Source organism: Phyllostomus hastatus, unplaced genomic scaffold (genome assembly GCF_019186645.2).
Source record: "Phyllostomus hastatus isolate PE091 unplaced genomic scaffold, TTU_PhHast_1.1 phas_scaffold_216, whole genome shotgun sequence".
Lineage (NCBI taxonomy): Eukaryota > Metazoa > Chordata > Mammalia > Chiroptera > Phyllostomidae > Phyllostomus > Phyllostomus hastatus.
The window spans coordinates 2625062-2646685 of NW_025334018.1; the positions used below are offsets into that span (position 1 = coordinate 2625062).

General features: G+C 45.4%; 1 protein-coding gene across 2 annotated transcripts; it reads right to left on the reverse strand.

The window, feature by feature from the left end:
* Positions 1-726: 726 nt before the first annotated feature.
* Positions 727-21452, reverse strand: LOC123804453 (polyamine-modulated factor 1-like). Of its 2 annotated transcripts, none has more exons than XM_045816752.1 (5): positions 21276-21452; positions 4251-4356; positions 3221-3321; positions 1540-1674; positions 727-1199 (listed from the first exon to the last, which is right to left on the reverse strand). In XM_045816752.1, exons 1-5 carry the CDS (start codon positions 21434-21436, stop codon positions 1160-1162), a joined length of 543 nt encoding a protein of 180 aa, XP_045672708.1. In that variant the 5' UTR covers positions 21437-21452; the 3' UTR covers positions 727-1159. The 2 variants fall into 2 exon arrangements, with proteins under 2 accessions (XP_045672708.1, XP_045672707.1); XM_045816751.1 differs by having other exon boundaries at positions 1540-1735.
* Positions 21453-21624: the final 172 nt, after the last annotated feature.

The following is a 21624-nucleotide window of genomic DNA, read 5'->3' on the forward strand; positions in this document are numbered from 1 at the left end:
CCTGAAAACCCCCATCCTACACCTGAGCTCTGCCTCTGCCTCAGATCAGTCCGGAGAGGGGAGGACGACCCCACTCCCCTGTTGGGCAGGTTGAGGGCTGTGGCTCCAGGGCCAGAGAGAGGACCATGGGCTCAATTTAGGGGTTGGGGCCGAAGTACAAGCAGGGGCCACCTGGTACCTCCCTGAGTGTCCCAGTGCTCCCAGACAGGCCCACCCCTACCACTCTCCACAGAGTTGGGGTGAGACCCTCACCAGGGAAAAAGTCTGGCCTGCTCACCCTCTCCTCTTCACTTTGTGATCTGGAAGAAGCACCCACCCCGCTGGTGCTGGGCCCCTCCTGCTGCTCTGCTGGCCGAGTGAGGTGTGAAACCCAAGGACTAAGTGCCCAGCTACGTGAAGGGCTGTGTGTACGCACTGACCAGATGCAGGCATGGAGGCCCACCATGGGCCCTCTCCCAGAATTAACCCAAACTGGCAAAGAGAAGTAGGCTCTTCTCCCTTGAAAGCTTGTCCTGGTCTCAAGGAACCCAGGGGTCCTGGTTTCTGTGTCGAGGGCCTTCATTATCCTTCTGCACGTGGTGGTCAGATACACGCCTGTTGACCCAGCCGAGACTGGCGTCTCTCAGTGGGCTGCAGCAGAGGCCTCGAGGAGCCCGAACTCAGGAGCCAGGAGGGGTCTCGGCCCACGAGTGCCCCAGGCAGAGGAAGCATCCTCACAGATTACAGTGTAGTGCAGGAAGTTTATTTACGGATGTGGAGAGAACATGGCAATCAGTGGAGATTGAAAACAGATTCCCTGAGCCAAGTCCTAGGGAGGGCTCAGCAATGGGCAGGGGTATGTGGGGTGGGATGGAGGTAGGTTTTGCCAGAACCTAAAAGAGAGAAGGCATGGTGACTGATTCGCAGGTGGGACCTGGCCAAGAATCCTTGTTATAAGGAAACAGAAAGGAATCTGAAGGTTGTGTATGACACCTCCAGGGAGTCCCAAGGCACAGTGGCAGTGGGGACTTTTCAGACATCGGCCCCCAGCAAATTCCTTCACTGCTTAGGGGTGGGGCAACATTTCAGCTGTTCCTAGGGGCTGCTTGCCACAGGATGACCTTGACCTTGACCACCTTTTGCTCCTGGGCCTGGCCATCCTCCTCTTACTCAGACTCCCTCAGCACGGCCACCAGTTCCTTCTGTCCTCTGTGTAGAGCCTGCCATCAGTGGGAGAGAAGAGACAGACACATTCGGAGAGGAGGAAATCCAAACCCTTTCCCTTTTCATCTACTGTCCTTGCCCCCAGGCTGGGTTCCCCCAGAATGGTATGGGTCTGTGGCTCATGTCACAAACTCAGCAGGGCATGTGCAGAAGTCCCCCCGCTCCACTTAGCAGTTGCTTATGGCAGGCTGGGTGCCTTGGCGACCTAGCCTGGGCCTCTCCAGAGTAGGACCCATCTTCAGTAAGAGCCCCAAAGCATCCCCCTCATCCTCTGACCTCACTTGGCCCAGCTGCAGCAGGGGAACAGGGGGCTGAGGGCAGGGCCAAGGCACTCACCTGCCAGGCCTGCCACTGGGCCTGGCCCTGCAGCTGCAGCTCCTCCACCTGCCTGCGCCCAGCCAGGACAGCGTCTGCCAGCTGCCTGTTCTCAGCCTCCTGTTTCTGCACACAGCGCTGCAGGGCGTCCCGCTGCTGTAGGAAGTAGGGCACCAAGGTGCTGCGCAGGTCTTTCTCTGGTATCCCACTAGGGCGCCTGGAGGGTGGCAGGGAGCATGGGACGGGAGGCGGAGGACAGTGTGGGGTGAGAGCTCTACTTGCAACTCCAATTGGTGATCTTCCCACCTCCAATTTCAAGTTGGACTGGCTTTCAAGGTCTCTCCTTGGGTCCCTCTCACCTCCTTAGACCCAACTGCATGGCTCATGCTCCTGATAAAAACACTAACCTCCTGCCCCTCAGCTTTAGTGCCCAGGAATCCGCCTCCCCCCTCTCACTCTGCCAGTAGCCTCGCCTTCCCAGCTGCACTCACACTCTCCTCCCATCCACATGCACTCCCCATCTCTAACACTCCAGGGCAAGAGGTGACTTTTCAGCTTTTGCGTCTGTCCTACTGACCAAGCCGGAGAGGTGTGGGGGTGGGGGTGCAAGATGAGTCCTCCCAGATGGAGTGGTTGCCTGAAAGTGGGCCCAGACCTGGGGAGGCCCTGGTATGAGCTAACAAGGAAGCATAAGTAAAGACAGGTCTGGGGAGGCAAGATTATAGGGGCTTCTGAATGTCCAGAGAGGAGATGGGTCAGTTCTGACGAGCACTAGGGTAGAAGCCACTGTAGGTTCTTTTAAAATTTCTTTTTCAGTTTAAAAACTTAAATTTTTTAAGTATTGTCCCAGCTGGCATAGCTCAGTGGATTGACCTCGGGCTGCAAACCAAAGCATCGAAGGTTCGATTCCAAGTCAGGGTACATGCCTGGGTTGCAGGCCATGACCCCCAGCAAGTGCACATTGATGTTTCTTTATCTCCCTCCCTTCCCTCTCTTAAATAAATAAATAAATATTAAGGTCACAAAGCATTAAAAAAAAATTAGAATGCACAAAAACTGTTTTTATTCCCTCTCCCTAGCATCCTATTCAGGCGGAAGAGGGTGCCAGGAGCTCAGGCCACTTGTGGTCTTGGTGGCCTCAAGTCTCCTCTTGTCTCAGGGCCTCCTCTCCCCCCTACACAGGATACTCCAGGCGGCAGAGCTCCCACTGAAATGCCAGCTCAAGGGAGCAGGTCTTCTGTGTCTTGTTCACTGTTAACTCTCAGGCATGTAAAACAGTACTGGGTGTACAGTTCGTGCTCCCTAAATATTTGTTGAATGAACAAATGAATGAAAACCAGATGTCTGGGCCAGCCTAATGAACATAAGACTCCAAGCATACTATTCTGCCTCCTTCTACGCCCCTCCCTACCCTTCCTCCCACAGGCTAGATAAACCCTGAAACCCCTCCCCAGGAAGGTTTCTCTCGGTCCAACACAAACCCTGGACAATATGCGCCTGCCCCGGGATTCTTTCCCCAGAGCGGGCTGTGCATTTCACTGTTTTGGGTTACTCTCTGGTGCCTGTCCTCCCCACCTGTCCCTGTCCCAAGGTCCTCTCCGTGAGCCCAGAGTCTCGTGCATATGGGTCCATCACAAAAGCTCCTTCAAGATCCTAAGATGCTTCCTGTTCCTCCATGAGCCCTCCCGTGGTTCTTTCTCACCAGGCGGGCTCCTTGCGGTCTTTGCCTTCTTCCACAATTGTATCCAAAGCGTTCAAGACAGCCTCCAGGTTCCCCTCTGCTTTGATGTCAGAGATTTCCTCCTGAAGAGAGGGGAAAGCTACAATACTAGACAAGCCTATAGTGGAAATATGCTAAACTGCTAACAGCACTTAGTAAGATTTGGGCTAAATTCTATTGTGCCTTTATACAAACATTCCAGTTTCTCTACATGTGACTTTCACATGAAGAAAATAAAGGATAAAATGGGAAACATTTAAAAAGAGCCTGCAGTACATTGACAAGTGTGGCTCAGTTGGTTCGCTGTTATCTAGCAAAGTGAAAGGTTGCCAGTTCGATTCCTAGTCAGGGTGCATACAAAAGGCAACTAATTGGTGTTTCTCTCTCACATCAGTGTTTCTCTCCCTCTCTTTCTCCCTCCCTTCCCCTCTCTAAATATAGATAAAATCTTTTTAAAAATAAGGAAAAAGAGCTTGAAGCAATCAAAAATAAAATATTTTTCAAAAGAGCTTGCATCAAGCCTTTCCTTCTGCCCATCATCCGGGCGCCAGAGGCCTTGCTGTTACCCCCACATTCTTGCTGGTTCCACACTTGGGTGCTTAAGAGGCTCATCCTGCAGTGTAACAGCAGGGCAGTTTAATTCTCAAGAGAGATCGTGAAGGGAACACTGTCTTTTTTCGTATTCCCTCTAACACACAGTTCTATTGGATCCGACAATCTGTGAAAGGCCTCCTTTGGGCCAAGCACTGCACTGGGTGCTGAAGACACAGAGGAGTATGACCCAGTTGTGCCCTCGCTGAACTCACAGGTCTGGCGGGCAGACAACGTATAAACACAAAATTACAATACAGAACAAGGGGCATTTAAGACACCCACGTTGTTGAAGGGAGGGACAATTGCCACTGCAGCCTGATGCACACAAAGGATAGTTATAGGGCCTGAGGACAGAAGGGGTGACAGCATGGAGGCAGGACCTGAGCCAACAGTACCTGCTGGGCTTCTCGCCACTCACCCGGACAGACGTCTGCAATTGAGTCATGAACTTGTCATAGATTCGCTGTGTCATCTCAGGCTGCAGCTGGTAAAAGCGCTTGTAACAGTCAGTGAACCTCTGGTAGCTGGTGGGAAGGAGAGAAGGCAAAGGTGGGGAGGTTCAAACACATGGCCAGTCATCAGTCATCAACTTTTGCTGGGGCACCACTGCCCGCCATCACGGGACTCTGGGCCTTGTCTTCACCGCCCTGGTCAGAAGCAGTGCCATCTGCAATGCCAGTCAGTCACTGCCGAGGGCTCACCTGCCCTGGTCTTCACCAGTCTCCCCGCTTCCCCTCTGCAGAGTCCCCCGCAGTGGGGGAGTTCAGGCATTTCCCCCGAAGGGTGAGTCACAATTAGTCCAGCCACATTGTGTGGTTCCCATAACTTCACTGAGCATCAAATCACCAGGAGGGCTTTTTAAAACAGGTTGCTCAGCCTCATCCCAACATTGTCTAACTAGCTCCCCAGTGATGCCTGTTTTGCCGGAATGGGCACCATACCATGAGAACCTTGGCCATTGCAGTCCCCTTTCAAGGCTGGATTAGAAGGCATGTGGCCTCTGTGAGAACTTCCCTTGTTTCTAAAGAGCAACACAGGAAGGAACTGATGCCCTTCCCACAGGATGGGACTATGTCCAGGTGATGCCAAGTCCTCACAACCACAGAGGGTCTGGCCTGAGGGCCGTTTATCCCTAAGGAGGCTGAGCAGAAAGAGGGAAGAACTGGGGTCGCTGAACATACTGTCAAACTGCTGAAAACAGCACCTGGAGCCACCCTACCTTGGGGCTTCCTGTCAGTGAAGAAATGGATTTTCCTTATGGTTCAAGTAATTTAAAATAGCTCTCTGTTCCTGGCAGCTAAGCACACCTCATTGATACATCCCTTGTATCCAAAGGCACTCGGGACACTCCCAGTGGTTGTTCCTCTCAGACAAAGGAACCAAGTAAGTTAGATGGACTCCCCTGGCCGTCTTCTCCCCTCTCTAAGGACTTTGACTGAGTGCCCGCTGGGTGCTGGTCGCCCACCAGGTACTGGGCGGTCTCGCCCCAGAGCTTCCATCCCCCGTAGGGGTGTCCAACCTTTTGGTGTCTCTGGGCCACAATGGAAGAGTTGTCTTGGGCTGCACATTAAATACACAACATGAACGAAGACTGATAAGCAAAAAAAAAAAAAAAAGTTTTTGAGTAAATCGACGACTTTGTGTTGGGCTGCATTCACGGCCATCCCGGGCAGCATGTGGCCTGCAGGTTGGACGCCCCTGTCTCTAAGAGATGGCAGCAAACAGCGAAACCCACACATGAATGTGGTGGTGGCCATTTGTGGAGAGTGCCTCTGGGATTACAGGACTAAGAGTGTATCGTGGGGATCGTCTTGGGGATCTCCCCTGTGTGGGGAAGGAAGTCAGGGGACACAGTAAAGGCCTCTCTCATGAGGCAATGTTCAAGCAACCTACAGAAAGGAGTTCTCGAAGGCGCGGAAGCTCACGGCTGCGCTTTGCCGGGGTCTGGACGCTGCCCTGCAGTGTGTGGCAGGCCAGCGGGCCGCCAGACAAACAGGGCAGGTGCCTGGGGCCCAGTGCATAGCCCCCGCTTCCTTCCCCACACAGGGAGCTACTGCTGGGTCTTCCCTTTCCCATGGCTCTCTAGGCTCCCCACCCTACATGAAAATTCCTTCCCCATAGCAATGTTTTCTGAAACAGAGGAAGAGTAAGAGCAGTAATGGGCTGGATGGAGCCCACTCACAGTAGCTTGCTAGAGATAATTGTTACATTTTCAGGAAGTCTGTGAACCAGTTGTTACATACAGCCATTATTGAAAATTAAAGTTTATAAACTTACAATAAATTACATTAAAAACAAAGGTACTACTAAACTAGTCAAAACATACTTCCTACTTATTCTAACACACTTTGCTCTGCCCTTGAGACTGCGGACACTGCTGCCTTGTCCACAGGAACACAAAGCACAGATGTGCTGCCGCCCGCCTCCTCTGCGCTCTGCACACGGCGACACTGTGCGGCTGCGATCAGGAGTGTTCACACCTCAGACACTGACAAACACATGAAGCCGGGGCTTTATTTTGAGAGCTGGTTGTAAGCGTCCAGCAGCACACCTCTGGGTAAGCGTGACATATCTCTCACCTTTCTGGCAATACACATTCGATGTTAGCACCCGTTGGAGGGTGACCTAGTCACAAAAGGACAACACAAAGACCAGATGACGGTCAGAGTCCCAGACACCTTGTTGTTTTGCTGCTGGCCCCACCAGCCACGCAGTCTGCGGCCACATGAAGGGTGTGGGAGGGGGGCATGTGACGCCTGGTCAAGCGGGGCTGGAATCGAAACCAGGTAATTGTGGCTGGAAACGGGTTTGGCTGGGACACAGGAGATCCTGCTCCTCCTCCCAGCCCACTCGGCAGGCAGAGGGTCTGAGCTGGACACATCTCTCCTCGGTCCAGGCAGCAAGCAGCAGAGAGGGCCCAGGGTGGGGCGGGGCAAGTTCTGCGCACCAGTGCTGCTCACAAACTCTTCTAGCGCCCCTGTGGGGCCTGAGAATTCTGTGAGAGTGAAGGGCCCCAGAAACGAGCACACTCGTGTAAGATGGGGAATGCTGCTGCGAACACTAAGAGGGAAGGCAGCCAAGCTGGAGGCCAATGTCAGTGAGGAAAGTGATTCTTCTCCTTTTTTCCAGCTTTATTGAGATGTCACTGACATCCAGCACTGTGTAAATTTAAGGTGTACAGCATAATGATCTGAGTTACATGTATTGAAATGATTACCACAGTAAGTTTAGCTAACACCCATCACCTTTTGTGAATAAAAAGTTTTTTCCTCATGATGAGAACTCAAGATCTTTTAATAGCTTTCAAATAATCCACACAGCAGTGTTAACCAGTCATCATGCCATGCATCACATCCGTTCAACATGTTTATCTTATAACTGGAAGCTTGCACATCTGACCACCTTCATTCCATTTCCTCTCCTCCCATCCCCCAGCAATTCCTTTTTTGAGAGCCAATTCAGACTTGGGAATGGTTTGAACATCCTTATGAACTTCCTGAAAAAAAATATATAATCAGGGAAGCACAGAAAAAATATAAAAATATAATCAGGGAAGCACAGAAAAAGTAAAGCACTTTAGAAAACATTCATGATCATCCACCCCCACCCCAGAACCGCCCATCCACTCTCTCATGTAAACTGCAATAGTCTTGTGGATAGGGATGCCATCTACAATATCACTGTCATCTCCGAAGTTTCCAGAACAGTGCTGGATACATAACAGCACACAGAACATGCTGTAGACTAGGTGACTGGGACTGAGGTGAGGCAGGCCCCCCTCCCAGCCATCTCCCCAACCCTGGACCCCCAGTGTACCAAGGCCTGAGTTACAGGGGTAGAGGAATACTCCCCCAAGAGCATCCTCGGAGGACTATCTGCCAAGCACCCCTTTGTCCTCTCCTGGAATGGTCTTCCAGACTTGGCCTTCCAGGAGTGCATAAGGGGCCACCCATCTAGGCACTGGGTAAGTACACTGGCTCTGAGGACAGGCTGCCTGGGTTCAAGCCCTACCTCTTCCACTCATCAGTTAAGTGACTTTGAACAACTTCTTTACCTCCATAAGTTTCAGTTTCTCCTGTGTCAGATGGGGTAACAACTCTCTATAATTCATGAAATTACTGTGAGGATTAAATGAGGTTATATATATATAAAAATACAGTTCACAGTATATTGAAATGCTCCACATTAGCCACAATTACTATTACTAGTCTTAAAAGAACAGTCCTCACCTGTTCTTAAAAGAACAGTCCTCCACCCTCCTCGGAGGTATAGAACATAGCAACTAAACTTCCTAGAGTTAAGAAGGGTTAAAGCAACCCAGCTGCAGGAAGAACAGATTGGCCCCCAGTAGAGAGAAAAGATTAAATTGTGCTCCATCCCTAAAAATGCTACAATTGCCCTGGCTCTGTGTGGCTCAGTGGACTGAGTACCAGCCTACAGACGGAAAGGTTGCCAGTTCCATTCCCAGTCAGGTCACATGCCTGGGTTGCCTGCCTGGTCCCCAGTTAAGGGTGTGAATAGGCAAGCCATCGATGCATCTCCCATGCATTGATGCTTTTCTCCCTCCCCCCTCTCTAAAAGTAAGTAAATAAAATAAAAATGCTACATTTATCATCAATGAAATTTTTAAAAATTGCCGTTACTGAGTTTCTTTCAAAACAGAAATGATTCCATTAACTGAATTTTAACCTATTTTTTCGCTTAAATAATTATGCAATATTTGAGATGCCTTCATTGTTTTTAAACTCATTTTGTCACCATTTCATTTACTGTACTTAAAAGCTCACTATAAAGTGAGTTTTCACAGAAATTTAACTTTAAATTTTAAAAATACATTTATTGATTGGAGACAGAGGAAGAGAGAGAAACATCAATGTGAGAAAGAAATATCAATTGGTTGCCTCCCATATGCGCCTCACCTGGGGATCAAACCCCATAGCTTAGGTATGTGCCCTAACTAGGAATCAAACCTGCAACCATTCAGTGTGTGGGAGGACGGACACTCCAACCAACTGAGCCACATGGGCTAGGGCCAAGTTTAACTTTTTTTTTAAGCTTTTATTTATTTACTTTTTAGACAGAGGGGAAGGGAGGGAGAAAGAGAGGGCGAGAAACATCAATATATGAAAAATACATCAATCGGTTGCCTCTCACACACCCCCAACTGGGGACCAGGCTGGCAACCCAGGCATGTACCCTGACTGGGAATCGAACCAGTGACCTTTCAGTCTGCAGGCTGGCACTCAATCCACTGAGCCATACCAGCAGGGCTAACTTTTGAAAAATTGACTTCAAAATATTTAAGCCTAGAATCAAGCCCTGGTGATGTGTCAGTCTGTCAGTTTATACAGGCAAACAGACTGTGCAAGGAAGGGAAAGATGAGAGGCACAGACAAGTAAACACACACTTCCACAGTAGTGCTAGGGAGCCCCAGCTTGCCTTCCTCTGCCACAGTAACTTGCTTGTTGCCCAACTGTAGGCCTATTTCATAGACTGTCCACCAGAGGGCAGGCAGGGACTGGCACTTCAGTGAGATCAAGACTAGCTGGGGATGGAGAAGACAGGGATCCTTGTGACAGAAATTGATGCTCTCTGCCCAAACCAAACCCACCACCCAAACCCTCCCCTTTTCATTAAGAAATGTTTCTCTGGTCTTTTTCCGGCTCTTCTTCTCATCCTGTGTACACTAGGCAGCCCCAGGACTGAGAAAGGGAAAGGGGGAAAAAACAAACAGAAATGTCCCTTGATGAAAATAAGAGGTCAGTGACTTATGATGAAGACTGTATTAAACAATGTCTTTTAGCCATGGCTGGTGTGGCTCACTGGATTGAGCACCAGCCTGCTAACCAAAGGGGCACTGGTTCAATTCCCAGTCAGAGCACATGCCTGGGTTGAGGGTCAGGTCCCCAGTTACAGGCATGCGAGAGGCAACCACACATTGATGTTTCTCTCTCTTTCTCCCTCCCTTCCCCCTAAACATAAATAAAATATATTTTTTAAAAGTCTTTTAAAAATTAATCTCAATTATGTCTTCAGGTTATTAGGGCTCTTGGGTTAATTTAAACTTCTTTGGAAACTTCTAGAAACTTACTGAAAATTTGAAATTCGGATACTTTTTCTGAAAAAGAAAGAAGAAAAAAACTTCAGATTTGATAAGTATTAGCATGGAGATAAAAATACCATCACAAGCCCTGGCTGGGTGGCTCGGTGGATTGAGTGCCAGCCTGCAAACCAAAGGGTCACTGGTTTGATTCCCAGTCAGGGCACATGCCTGGGTTGCAGGCCAGGTCCCCAGTAGGCGTCGCATGAAAGTCAATCACACATTGATGTTTTTCTCCCTCTCTTTCTCCATCTCTAAAAATAAATAAAAATATTTATAAAAAATACCATCACGATAACTATATTCACCTATACATTTGACACTGAGCACTGACCTAGCTCAGTGGTACAAACCCAAGTACAATTCCTGCCTTTAAAGGGGGTACAGTCTATAAGGAAAGCATCAATCACTGGAAAATGAGGATGGAATGCCATGGGGGGCCTAGCTGGGGGCTCAGGAAAGACTCCCTGGAGGAAGAAACGTTGGAAATCTAAGAGAGAAGTAGGAGTCAGCTGGAGGACAGGAGAGGTCCAGCCTGCATAGCTGAAGAGTGGTGTGCACACTCAAGTGCATGTGTAAAGATGTACAAACAGGAAATGGCTATTGACCACAGGCTAGAACCAGGCACTATTCTAAGGACTCTACATAGAGGAACTCACTTAACCCTCACAATTACAAGGTAAGTTCTACTACCATCATCCCCATTTTCAGAAGAGAAAGCTGAGGCAGGGAGAAGCTTGCCCAAGGCCACACAGCTGAGAGATAGATGGTGGAGCCATCTGGCTCTGGGTCAGGCGCCCCAGGCCTCCCTGGCACATAGCCTGCAGGTTGGCAAGGTAAGCAGGGAAGGGCCAGACACACAGAGGCTGGACTGTGTCATGACCCAAGGAGCTAGAAGGGTTTTAAGCAGGTATGGAACATCAGATGTGTACTTTCGAGAGCTCCCTCAAGCTGCTGTGTGAAAATGGACTCGAGAGGCACAGCTGAGAAGATGGCAGACTCATGCAAAGCAGACACAGTGGGGGCAGAGATGGGGGGATGGACTGGAAACATGAAGAACAGAATCAGCTCGATGGGGCTGAAGCCGCAAACCACAGTCTGATGAGTCATACCCACACTTCAGAAACAAATCACTGACAGCGGCTCACATCAGCAGCAGACTCAAAAAGGGCGAGATATTGTATTTCTGAGGCATTTATTCAGAATATTTTATATATTAAACCACTCTCTTTCCTGTAAAGAACTGTTTCCTGTGAACACCAATAGTGTTTGCCACTAGTTTAAAACTCTACCAACCAGTTCATGTACAATTGCAGTTAGTTCTCTTTCCTCTGTTGCTGTCAGATGTAGGCTTTAATCAGCTTACCATACAAATCATACTCTGCACAGCACATTCCAGGATGGAATTCCCGACCATGCCAGGACAGGCATGGACACAGTCTGGCATCCAAGAACCTAAGAACTGTCAATCGCCTCTGGCTCCCTCAGCCCCACAAGCTGACACCACCTGAGGCACAGCTGTGGGGTGCCGTGGGCAGCTGCGGCAGACCCACCTTTCCTCTGAACAGCGCTAACTGGTCTGCAGCCAGGGCCCCGCCAATACCACCTCTGTCTGACCAACAGCCTCTTTTGGAGGGTCCTGATCTGTAACAAACATAGAAAGATGATAGATAGCCACAAAAGAATGGTTGTTTCTCAGAAGGTCCAGGACGCTGTGAGGGCAGAAAAGAACCCTTCATTTTCAAAGGACAAGGCAGAGGTCACAAATGGTAAACTCCTTCAGGGCCACATTTCTAAGTTCTGAAGCCTAAGGGGACAGATGCCAGAATCTTTGCCTCAGCTGGTCCAATGGCAGGAAGAAGCCTCAACAGAAGATGGTAAGTTGTAGGGTCTGTGGGATCTGAGAGCTCAATGCGATTGATTATCTGTCAATTAGAGGTGCATCACATAATTTGCCCTCCTAGTCAAGTGAAAATGTACATGAAAAATATGCTAAGTTCTGGGGAAAGTCATTCTGGGGTTTAAAATATCCCTTTGGATCACTGACATGTGAATAAACTAGCTTTTACTATGTAGAGACTTCTGTCCTGAGTATAAGTATTTGGTCTTTGAGATTGAGGACTTTTAACTAGCTGTTGGGGTCACTTTCACTGAGAGGGTACAGGTGGCAGGGAAACAGAACTGGCTTGGAGTATGAGACTCATGGGTTCACTGAGGGCCCAGCTAAGCCCAAGACCATGATTTTGTGGAAGCACCATTTTCCACCACAGGTGAGACTCTGCAGTGCTGCTCAGCAAGGTGGGTGTAGGGACAGAGGAGTACAGAGAAAACACTGAACGTGGGGTTTTGCCAGTGGTTGCAAAGATGAGTTAGCCAAGGAGCCATAAGAAACAGAAGTGTGGCTGTCTTGCAACTCCAACTGAACCTGTTCAAACAGATGTCTTGATTTGTAACCCCAGACCTGTTTCTCCTTAAACTCTCCGGGGGTGGGGCAGGATTTTCTCCCCATCTCAGTAGATGGCGCCACCCTCCACCCAATCACCATCATGAAGCGATGGCAATCTCCTGGAGTTCCCCTTTCCCTCATCTTCCCCTCCAAACCATCCTCCCTCCAATTGGCTAGCATCCACCCACATTTCTCCGCTGCATCATGTCTCTTACCTGGGCCTCTGTGGCCCCACCATGGGGTTAGCACCCCAGGCACAAAACTTTTGGCTTGACAAGCTTTTCAAAGACAAACAAAACTTTAGACTTAAAAAAATTAAATGGCTTTAAAAATAAAAGCTCCAAATTGAATAATTATTATCTTAAATGAATAAACAAATCTAAAATATATTATATCAATTGCAATTTTAACTAGATAAAAATTGTAGTTAATATGAGATATGTTTTTCTCTCCATAATCAATTTTAAAATTTAGCATTATAACATAATTTTTCCATGTGCCAATATTAGTCAAAAATGGCATTTTTAGGAATTTTAAATACCTATATAATACTTTATTACATAAAGTTATTATACTTATGTAACCACCACTATTCAAATGTTGAACATTTTAGGTGGTTTTCAATCATTTTCTACTATGATAACTTTTTGTACAAAAACTTTTTTGAACTTTTCATTCTGAAGTAATTAGAGATTTATATGAAGTTGCAAAGAACTATACTCTCCTCAGTGTTAAAATCTTATATTAAGTACATCAAACCAAGAAACTGACATTGGTGTAACCCACAGAGATAATTCATATTTCAACTGTTACACAGATGTGTGTGTGCACGCACCTTTGCAATTTTAGCACAAGTGTGGCTGCGCACAACCACCACTTCAGTCAAGACACTGGGTGCTTTCTAAATGCATTTGACGTGATGTGCGCTGGGGTCTCACAAAAATCAGAGTCTAGAGCCTAGGAAGACTGTAGATGGTCTGGTCAATAGTCTATTCTCTACATAGCAGAGTACTTTTTAAGAGACCTGTCACTGTATTCAGAGCACTGCAAATAAATGAAGGTTTTTAAGCAAGTAGAGAGGGCCATTTATCAAACATTCTAAAACAATAGCTTTCCATTTCTCTTAGAATAATAAATTCCCTTGCTGCTAATAAAAATAATAACCCCTACATATTTAATGCAATACAGATAGACTATGGAAAGAAATAAATATAAGCAACTAGGATCAGAGATTTTATAATAGAAATGGATGGCTCAATTAAGATTTTAAAAATAAGCCCTGGCCAGGGGGGCTCAGTCAGCTGGAGCATTGTTCTCGGTTAGGGCACCTACCTACGTTGCCGGTTTGATGCTCGGTCCTGCATGTAAGGGAGGCAAATGATTGATGTTTCTCTCTTGTATCAATGTTTCTCTTTCTCTTTCTCTAAATCAATAAATGTATCCTTGGGTGAGGATTGAAAAAATAGTAAAATAAAAATGAGCATTTAAAAAATTTCAGTGATATTTAAAAGTTCAAACTAATAAATAAGTATAGAATTTTACACTCAAGAAACAGAAATTGCAGCCCTGACTGGTGTGGCTCAGTTGTTGGGTGTCATCCTGCAAAACCAAAGGTTGCCTGTTTGATTCAAGGTCAGGGCACATGCCTAGATTGTGGGTTTGGTCCCCAGTTGGGGCACATAGGAGAGGCATCCGATTGATGTTTCTCTCCCTCTCTTTCTCCCTCCCTTTCCCTCTATAAATAAAATTTTAAAAAATTTTTTGAAAACTCTGGCTAGTGTGGCTCAGCAGAATGAGTGCTGGCCTGCAAACTGAAAGGTTGCTGGTTCAATTCCCAGTCAGGGCACATGCCTGGGTTGCAGTCTAGGTTCCGAGATGGAGGCATGCAAGAGGCAACCAATTGATGTACCTCTCACATATTGATGTTTCTCTCCTTCTCTTTCTCTTTCCCTTCCCCTATCTCTAAAAATAAATACATAAAATCTTTTTTTAAAAAAAGCCCATTATCTAGTTATGCACAGTAGGAAATTGATAACATACTTGGGTTCTGTAAAAATAGAGCTTAAAAAGAATTTTTTAAAAAAGATTTTACTTATTTATTTTTAGAGAGAGGGAAAGGAAGGAGAAAGAGAGGGAGAGAAACATCAGTGTGTGGTTGTCCCTCCCATGCCCCCATCTGGGGACCTGGCCCACAACCCAGGCATATGCCGTGACGGGGAATCAAACCGGTGACCCTTTGGTTCACAGGCCGGCACTCAATCCACTACACCAGCCAGGGCAGAAAATAATTTTTTTAAAAAGAACAGAAACTACATTCTTTTCAAGTCCTTATGTACCATTCACAAAAATTGACCATATACTTACACTATAGTGTCAAAGTGCAAAATTCCAAAAAAAAAATCAACGTCATACAGACTGTGATATCTGACCATAAGGCAATAAAATTAGAAATCACAACAAAAGGAGAAGTTTTTAAAAATTACATGTTTGGAAAAAAATAACATACTACTAAATAACCATTGAGTTAAAGAGAAAATCATAGGGAAAATTACAAAGTACATAAAATTAAGTGACTACATTCACATATAAATGAATGAAATTGGACCCCTTTTTCTTTAACTTTTATTTATTGATTTTTTTAGAGAGAGAGAGAAGAAGGGAGAGAGAAAGAGAAACATCAATTTGTTGTTCCACTTATTTATGTACTCATTGGTTGATTCCTCCGTGTGCTGACCAGGGGACTGAACCTACAACCTTCACATATCGGAATGATGTTCCAACCAACTGAGCCACCCAGCCAGCATGGACCCTGTTTTCATACTATATACAAAAACTAACTCAAAATTAATCGAACACCTAAATATAAGCTAAAGCTATAACATTCATATTAGAAAACATACGTTTAAACCTTAGTGACTTTGAATTAGACGAGTTCTTAGATACAGCACAAGCAATCAAACAAAAAATTCTTCGCAATTTTTATCTAAATAATAAAATCTAATTTGGACTTCTCAAAATTAAAACTCTTACAAGTTAACAATAAAGACAAATAAGCCAATTAAAAATGAGGGAAGTATTTGAATAGACATTTCTCCAAAGATAAACAAATGGTCAATGAGCACATGAAATATCCTCAGCATCATTATTCATTAGGAAAACGCACGCATGAGCCACCATGAGATACCACTTTATACCCAGGAGGATGGCTATGGACTGTAATAAAAAAAAAAAACAACAGATAAGCCCTGACCACTGTGGCTCAGTTGGCTGGGCATCGTTCCTCAAAGCAAAAAGTCGCTAATTGGATTCCCAGTCAAGGCACACATCTAGGTCGCAGGTTTGGTCCTGGTTCCCAGTCAGGGAACACATGAGACAATCGATTTTTTTTCCCTTTCTCACATCATGTTTCTCTCCCTCTCTTTTTCCTTCTGCTCAAAGAAAGAAAGAAAGAAAGAAAGAAAAAGAAAAAGAAAACAAATGAAAAAAAGAAAAAGAAAAAGAAAAAGAAAAAGAAAAAGAGACAGACAAGCTCTGAGGAACATGGCTCAGCTGGATGGACCATTGTCCCATAGCCAGAGGGTTGCAGGTTGGATTCCCAGTTAGGGAAATCCAACTAGGTTGCGCCTAGGTTGTGGTTCAATGGCCGTTCCGAGTGTGTACAATCCTCAGTCTGGGCACATACAGGAGGCATCAATATATGCTTCTCTCTCTCGCATCAATGTTTCTCTCTCTCCCTTCCTATCTCTCTGAAAGCAATGAAAAAAATGTCCTTGGGTGAGGATAAACATTTTTTTAATAAATAAAAATAAAAATAAGAAAGATTAAAAAAATAAAAGACAGACAATAACAAGTGTTGGTGAGGATATGGATAAATCAGAACCATCATAAACTGCTAGTGGATATAGCTGCTTTGGAAAACAGTTTGGCTATTCCTCAAAGAATTAAACGTAGAATTACTGTATGATCCAGCCATTTCACTCATAGGTAGATCCCCAAGAGAACTGAAAGCACTCATTCACAGATGTTCGGAGCCGCATTATTACAAAAACAAAAAAAAATGAAAACAACCCCAAATATCTATCTAATGATGAATGGATAAAAATGTGGTATTACCTATACAATGGAAAATTATTCAGTTATAGAAAAGAGTGAAGTACTAATACATGCTAAAACATGGATGAACCATGTTTTATGCCAAGTATAAGAAGGCAGGTAGCTCTGATTGGTGTAGCTCAGTGGATTGAGCACGGGCCTGCAAACTGAAAGAAGCCAGGTAGATAATGCCACATATTGTATGGTTCCATTTATATGAAATGCCCAGAAGAGGCAAATCCATAGAGACAGAAAATAGCTTAGGGGTTACTACCAACTGGGAGATGGGGGTGAGAAATGTCCAGTGACTGCCAATGAATACAAGGTTTCTTTCTGGGGTGATGAAAATGTTCTGGAATTAGGTAGTTGTGATGGTTGTACAACTTTGTGAACATACTAGTTGTATACTTTAAAGGCTGAATTTTGTGATATATAAATTAAATCTCAATGAGAAAACTGAAATGACACCCTGGCTGGTGTGCCTCAGTGGACTGAGCCTTGGCTTACGAATTGAAAGGTCACTGGATTGATTCCCAGTCAGGGCACATGCCTGGATTGCTGGGCAGGTCCCCAGTTGAGGGAGTGCTAGAGGCAATCCATTGATGTTTCTCTCATACATTGATGTTTCTCTCACACATTGATGTTTTTCTCCCTTTCTCCCTCCTTTCTCTCCAATAATAAATAAATAAAATCCAAAATAATTTTTTAAAAAAGATAACATACTATATGATTTCACTTAATAAAGTTAAAAAAAATAGGCAAAACTAATCCATGGAAACACAAGTCAGGAAAATGGTTGCTCTTCCAGCTTAAGGTAAAGAGGGAGTGGAGCACATGAGTACCTCCTAGGGCTCTGACCATTGATTTGGGTGCTGGTTTCACACATGTGCTCATTTTATAGCATGTTATCGAGCTGGGCACCTATGATTTGGGTACTTTGAAGGAGGTTAAACTTTAATAAGATGAGCAAGACTGTTAGATACAAAACAATCTTACAAAAATCAATAATTTCTCTAAGACATCTGCAACTAATTTTAAAAGAAAACGGAAAATAAGAGCATTCACAATAGTAACAAAACTATAAAGTATTAGGCAGTACCTAATAGAGAATGCATGTTCTCTAAAGATCTTTGGAACTTCATTGTACATTGCAGAGACAGCCAGTTCTCGCAAACTGATCTATAAACTCTTTACAACCCCAACCAAAATTGCAGCTGAATGTTTTGAGGAATGAGAAAAATTCACTTTAAAGCTTACAAGGAAAAAATCAAGGTCCCCTGGGCCAATTTTAAAGAGGAGGGGATTTATGTGCACCACACCTAAGGTTTCCTTTGAAGGCCTGGTGTTAAGAATCCACATGCATAGGCACAAAGATGGCCAACACATCAATGGCGCAGAAGAGAAGCTGAGGGGCACAGTAGGCAGAGGGACTTGCCATGTGATAAGGGGGCTCCATAAAGCAGTGGGGATGAGTGAACTGTTTAGTTGACAATGACTGGGAAACAAGAAAAATGAAACTGGCTAAGGCCACCACTTTCACCTTAATCCAGAAAGATGATAGATTTTAAGTAGAGAGTAAAATGATAAAATAGCTAACAGAAAAAAACATTGGAGACTATCTTAGTGACTTAGGTGTGAGTATAGCCTCTATAAACAAGACCCCCAAAGCACAAAACTATAAGGGGGGAAATGTAATCACATGAAAATTAAGAGTTTAAATAAAGTGTCCCAGGTTCGATTCCCAGCCAGGGTACATTCCTGGGTTGCAGGCCATAACCCCCAGCAACCGCACATTGATGTTTCTCTCTCTCCCTCTCTCCCTCTCTCCCTCTCTCCCTCTCTCTCTCTCTCTCTCTCTCTCTCTCTCTCCCCCCTCCCTAAAAATGAATAAATAAAATCTTAAAAAAAAAAAAGATTTCTGTTCCTCAAAGGACATTATAGACAAAGTTAGCACCTAACAGACAAAGATAATCCCTTCTTTGGTCTAAAACTGATAGACTGATTTCTACACTATACCAGGAACTGCACCAAATCAAGATAAAAACCTCCAATTTTAAAAAATGGGACTGAAAAAACAACCCTGGAGGAAATGAGTAGGCGGTTTGCAGAAGAGGAAGCCAAATAACAAACAGGTATATGAGGAAATGCCCAAACCTATGAGGAAATCAATAACATGCAAATACAAACAATAATGAGATACCCCTTTCACAACTTCAGAATAGCAAATACTAGAATGGTGGATACCCATTGAGGGCAAAGCTATAGGAGATAGAAACAGCTTTTCTGGAAAGCAATCAGATAAAACTCTTAGGCTCAGTGATCCCTCTCCATTACAGACTCAGAAATTCCAGCAATGCTCCAAGAGGGGACGTACAAGATATTCACCCTGACGAAATTTGTGGAGGCAGGAGTTGGAGGCAAAGAGGTGTCCATGAGAGACAATGGGTATGAGCTGGATGCTTATCATCGAAAGACAAGCAGCTCTGAACCACAAGCACTTGCCAGACATGGTGAGATCTTTTTAAAAAATGGCATTGATGTGACCATGTCCTTCAAACTAGATGTGTGTTCACTGCGTGTTATATAATTTGTGGTTCCTTTACTCGACATGCCTAGTTCAACTTTTTCCTCCAATTGATCACATCCTGGAATCCAATATTGCATGTCTAGTGCATAACTATTCTAAAGGATCTTATTTTGTGTACTTATGTATCAGAATAGTGTACACTGACATATAATGTAAAAAGTCTATATGTCAACAACGTAGCCAACTATCCAAGTGTCATACCAACTAAAACACCAAATAAACCTTAACAGTGAAAAAAAGGTGTTGAGTGAAAAAAGATATGTAGTATAATAATCATTTATATAAACTTAAAACACACACAAAACAACATGCTTTACAAGAAAACAAACATATTAAAATGTCACTTCCTTGCACTCACACTAACCCAGACCCCTCTCCTATTCCTTTCTGTTCCCTTACCTTGATTTCCTTGTCTTTTAAAAAAAAATTTTTTAATGATTTTATTTACTTTTTTAGAAAGAGAGGAAGGGAGGGAAAAAGAGAGGGAGAGAAGCATCAATGTGCAAGAGAAACACCTACCCACTGCCTCTTGCACACCCCAAACCGGGGACCCAACCCACAGCCCAGGCATGTGCCTTGACTGGGAATCAAACCAGCAACCCTTTAGCTTGCAGGCCAATCAATGCTTGATCCACTGAGTCACACCAGTCACACCATTTTTCTTTATGGCACTAGAATGTCTACTCCATGAGAACAGTACCTTCCTGTCTTGATCACTGTTATATCTCCAGCTCCTAGAACAGAGCCTGGGACATTGTAGATGGTTGATAAGTATTTGTACCTGAATAAATGAATAAATGGTAGACATAGAGCCAATAGACAGCAGGGCCTACGAGGAGGGGAAAAGGGCAAGGATGAGTAGCGGGAAATCAACCAATCAAAGAAGGGACATATAATAGTGTGTCATGAATGATCCATAAAAATAATTACAATTATTTTATCAAATTCATTACTGTGGAAATTAGACCCTGCATGATAAGGCTGTCACCTGGCTGTCCGGCTTCCTCTGATTTTACTCTCTCTGCCCACTATGTTGTAGCCAACCAGACCTCCCTCTGCCAGTTCCTAGAATGCCCTCACTGTCTCTGTGTCTTTGCACAAGCTGTACCCTTTGCCTATATGCTTTTTCTCTAGTACTTTCTCTCATTCTTCAAGTTTCAGCTTAATATCACTTCCTCAGAGTGGGCTCCCCTAATCATCCTAGTTAGTGTTTTCCTTTCCTCCAAATTACTCTTATCACATCACCTGTTCTTTACCTTTTCAAGCTCTGTGATTATTTTGTTCACTGAACGTCTCTATCCATTAAATATAAGGTCCAAGATGGGGGCTCCATCTGCTTGGTCTTATCTCCAGCACCTGACACAGTGCCTGGCAGAGCGGGTACTCAAATAATTGCTGTGCGAATCAATGAAAGAATAGATCATAACGTTTCTGCGGAAAGGAGGGAGGGAGGAAGACTGGGAGAAAATGGGAGTCCTGAGGCGGTCAAAGAACAGGTGTGGGGACAGACAGGGCTGGAGGGAGAACAGGCTGCGGTCAAAGCCCTTGAAGTTCTTGTAACTGTTTCAGCATTAACATTTTGGGTGGTGGGATCATGGGCAAAAAGCTTCCTTTAGAATTCCAATATTGTTACAATACTGTCCACATAAAATGAAAATCAGGACAGAAGTGTTTCTATGGTAATGCACTAAGTCCTCACCCAGTGAAGGCATTATTATTCCCAAAATAACTAAAATCTAATGCTTTCTCTGTGGCAGGCACTGTCTAGCGCCTTTCATGTATCTACTCATTTAAATCCCAAAAAGACCTCTGAGAAAGATCCTCTTGTTGCCATTTTACTGATCGGGGCGAGGCACAGAGCGGTTAAGACTTGCTCACATTATGTTGGGCCATGATTCCAACCCTGCTCTAATTCCAAAGCCTGTACCTTCCCTCTCAACCACCTGAAGTTCAGGCGCAAACTAGACTGGCTGGAGGACGCTGTAACTAGTCGTTCTCGGTAACTTGCGTAAGCACACCTCACGTGACTCGCTAGGCTCCGGGACGCGCAGCGGTCGACTAGACTGCCAGTCGATACCCTCTCGCACCCGGGACCCACGTGACGGACCTTTCTTACCGTTTTACCACCGCAGTCTCGCGGGATTTACACTGACAGACCAAACTCGGTCCTCTGTGCTTCTGCGAGATGGGTTCTCGTCCCCGCTTCCTCCACCTTACCTCCCGGCAGCGACTAGCTTCTGGAGAAAAGTATCCACTGTGGTGTCGAGGAGTTTCAGTCTGGAAATGGTAGTGCTGTGGGGCACGGGTTCGGCAGACGACCCCTCAGGCCCTTTTTCCTCACAGCTGCCGCCTACACTGGCACTGTTTGCTTCGGCCATGTTGAGGTCGACCCGCCAAAACTAACTGGCCCGGCTGCCCCACCCACCGGGGCCTCCGATTGGCCGCCCCCGGCATGGCTGCTTCCGATTGGAAGCTGCGGAACGTCTCTCAGCGAGTCGCTGGAGGTTGACGGTTGACGGCAGATAAAAGCATTGCTGTAGCGCTCCAGAGTATTTCGTCCGCAAGC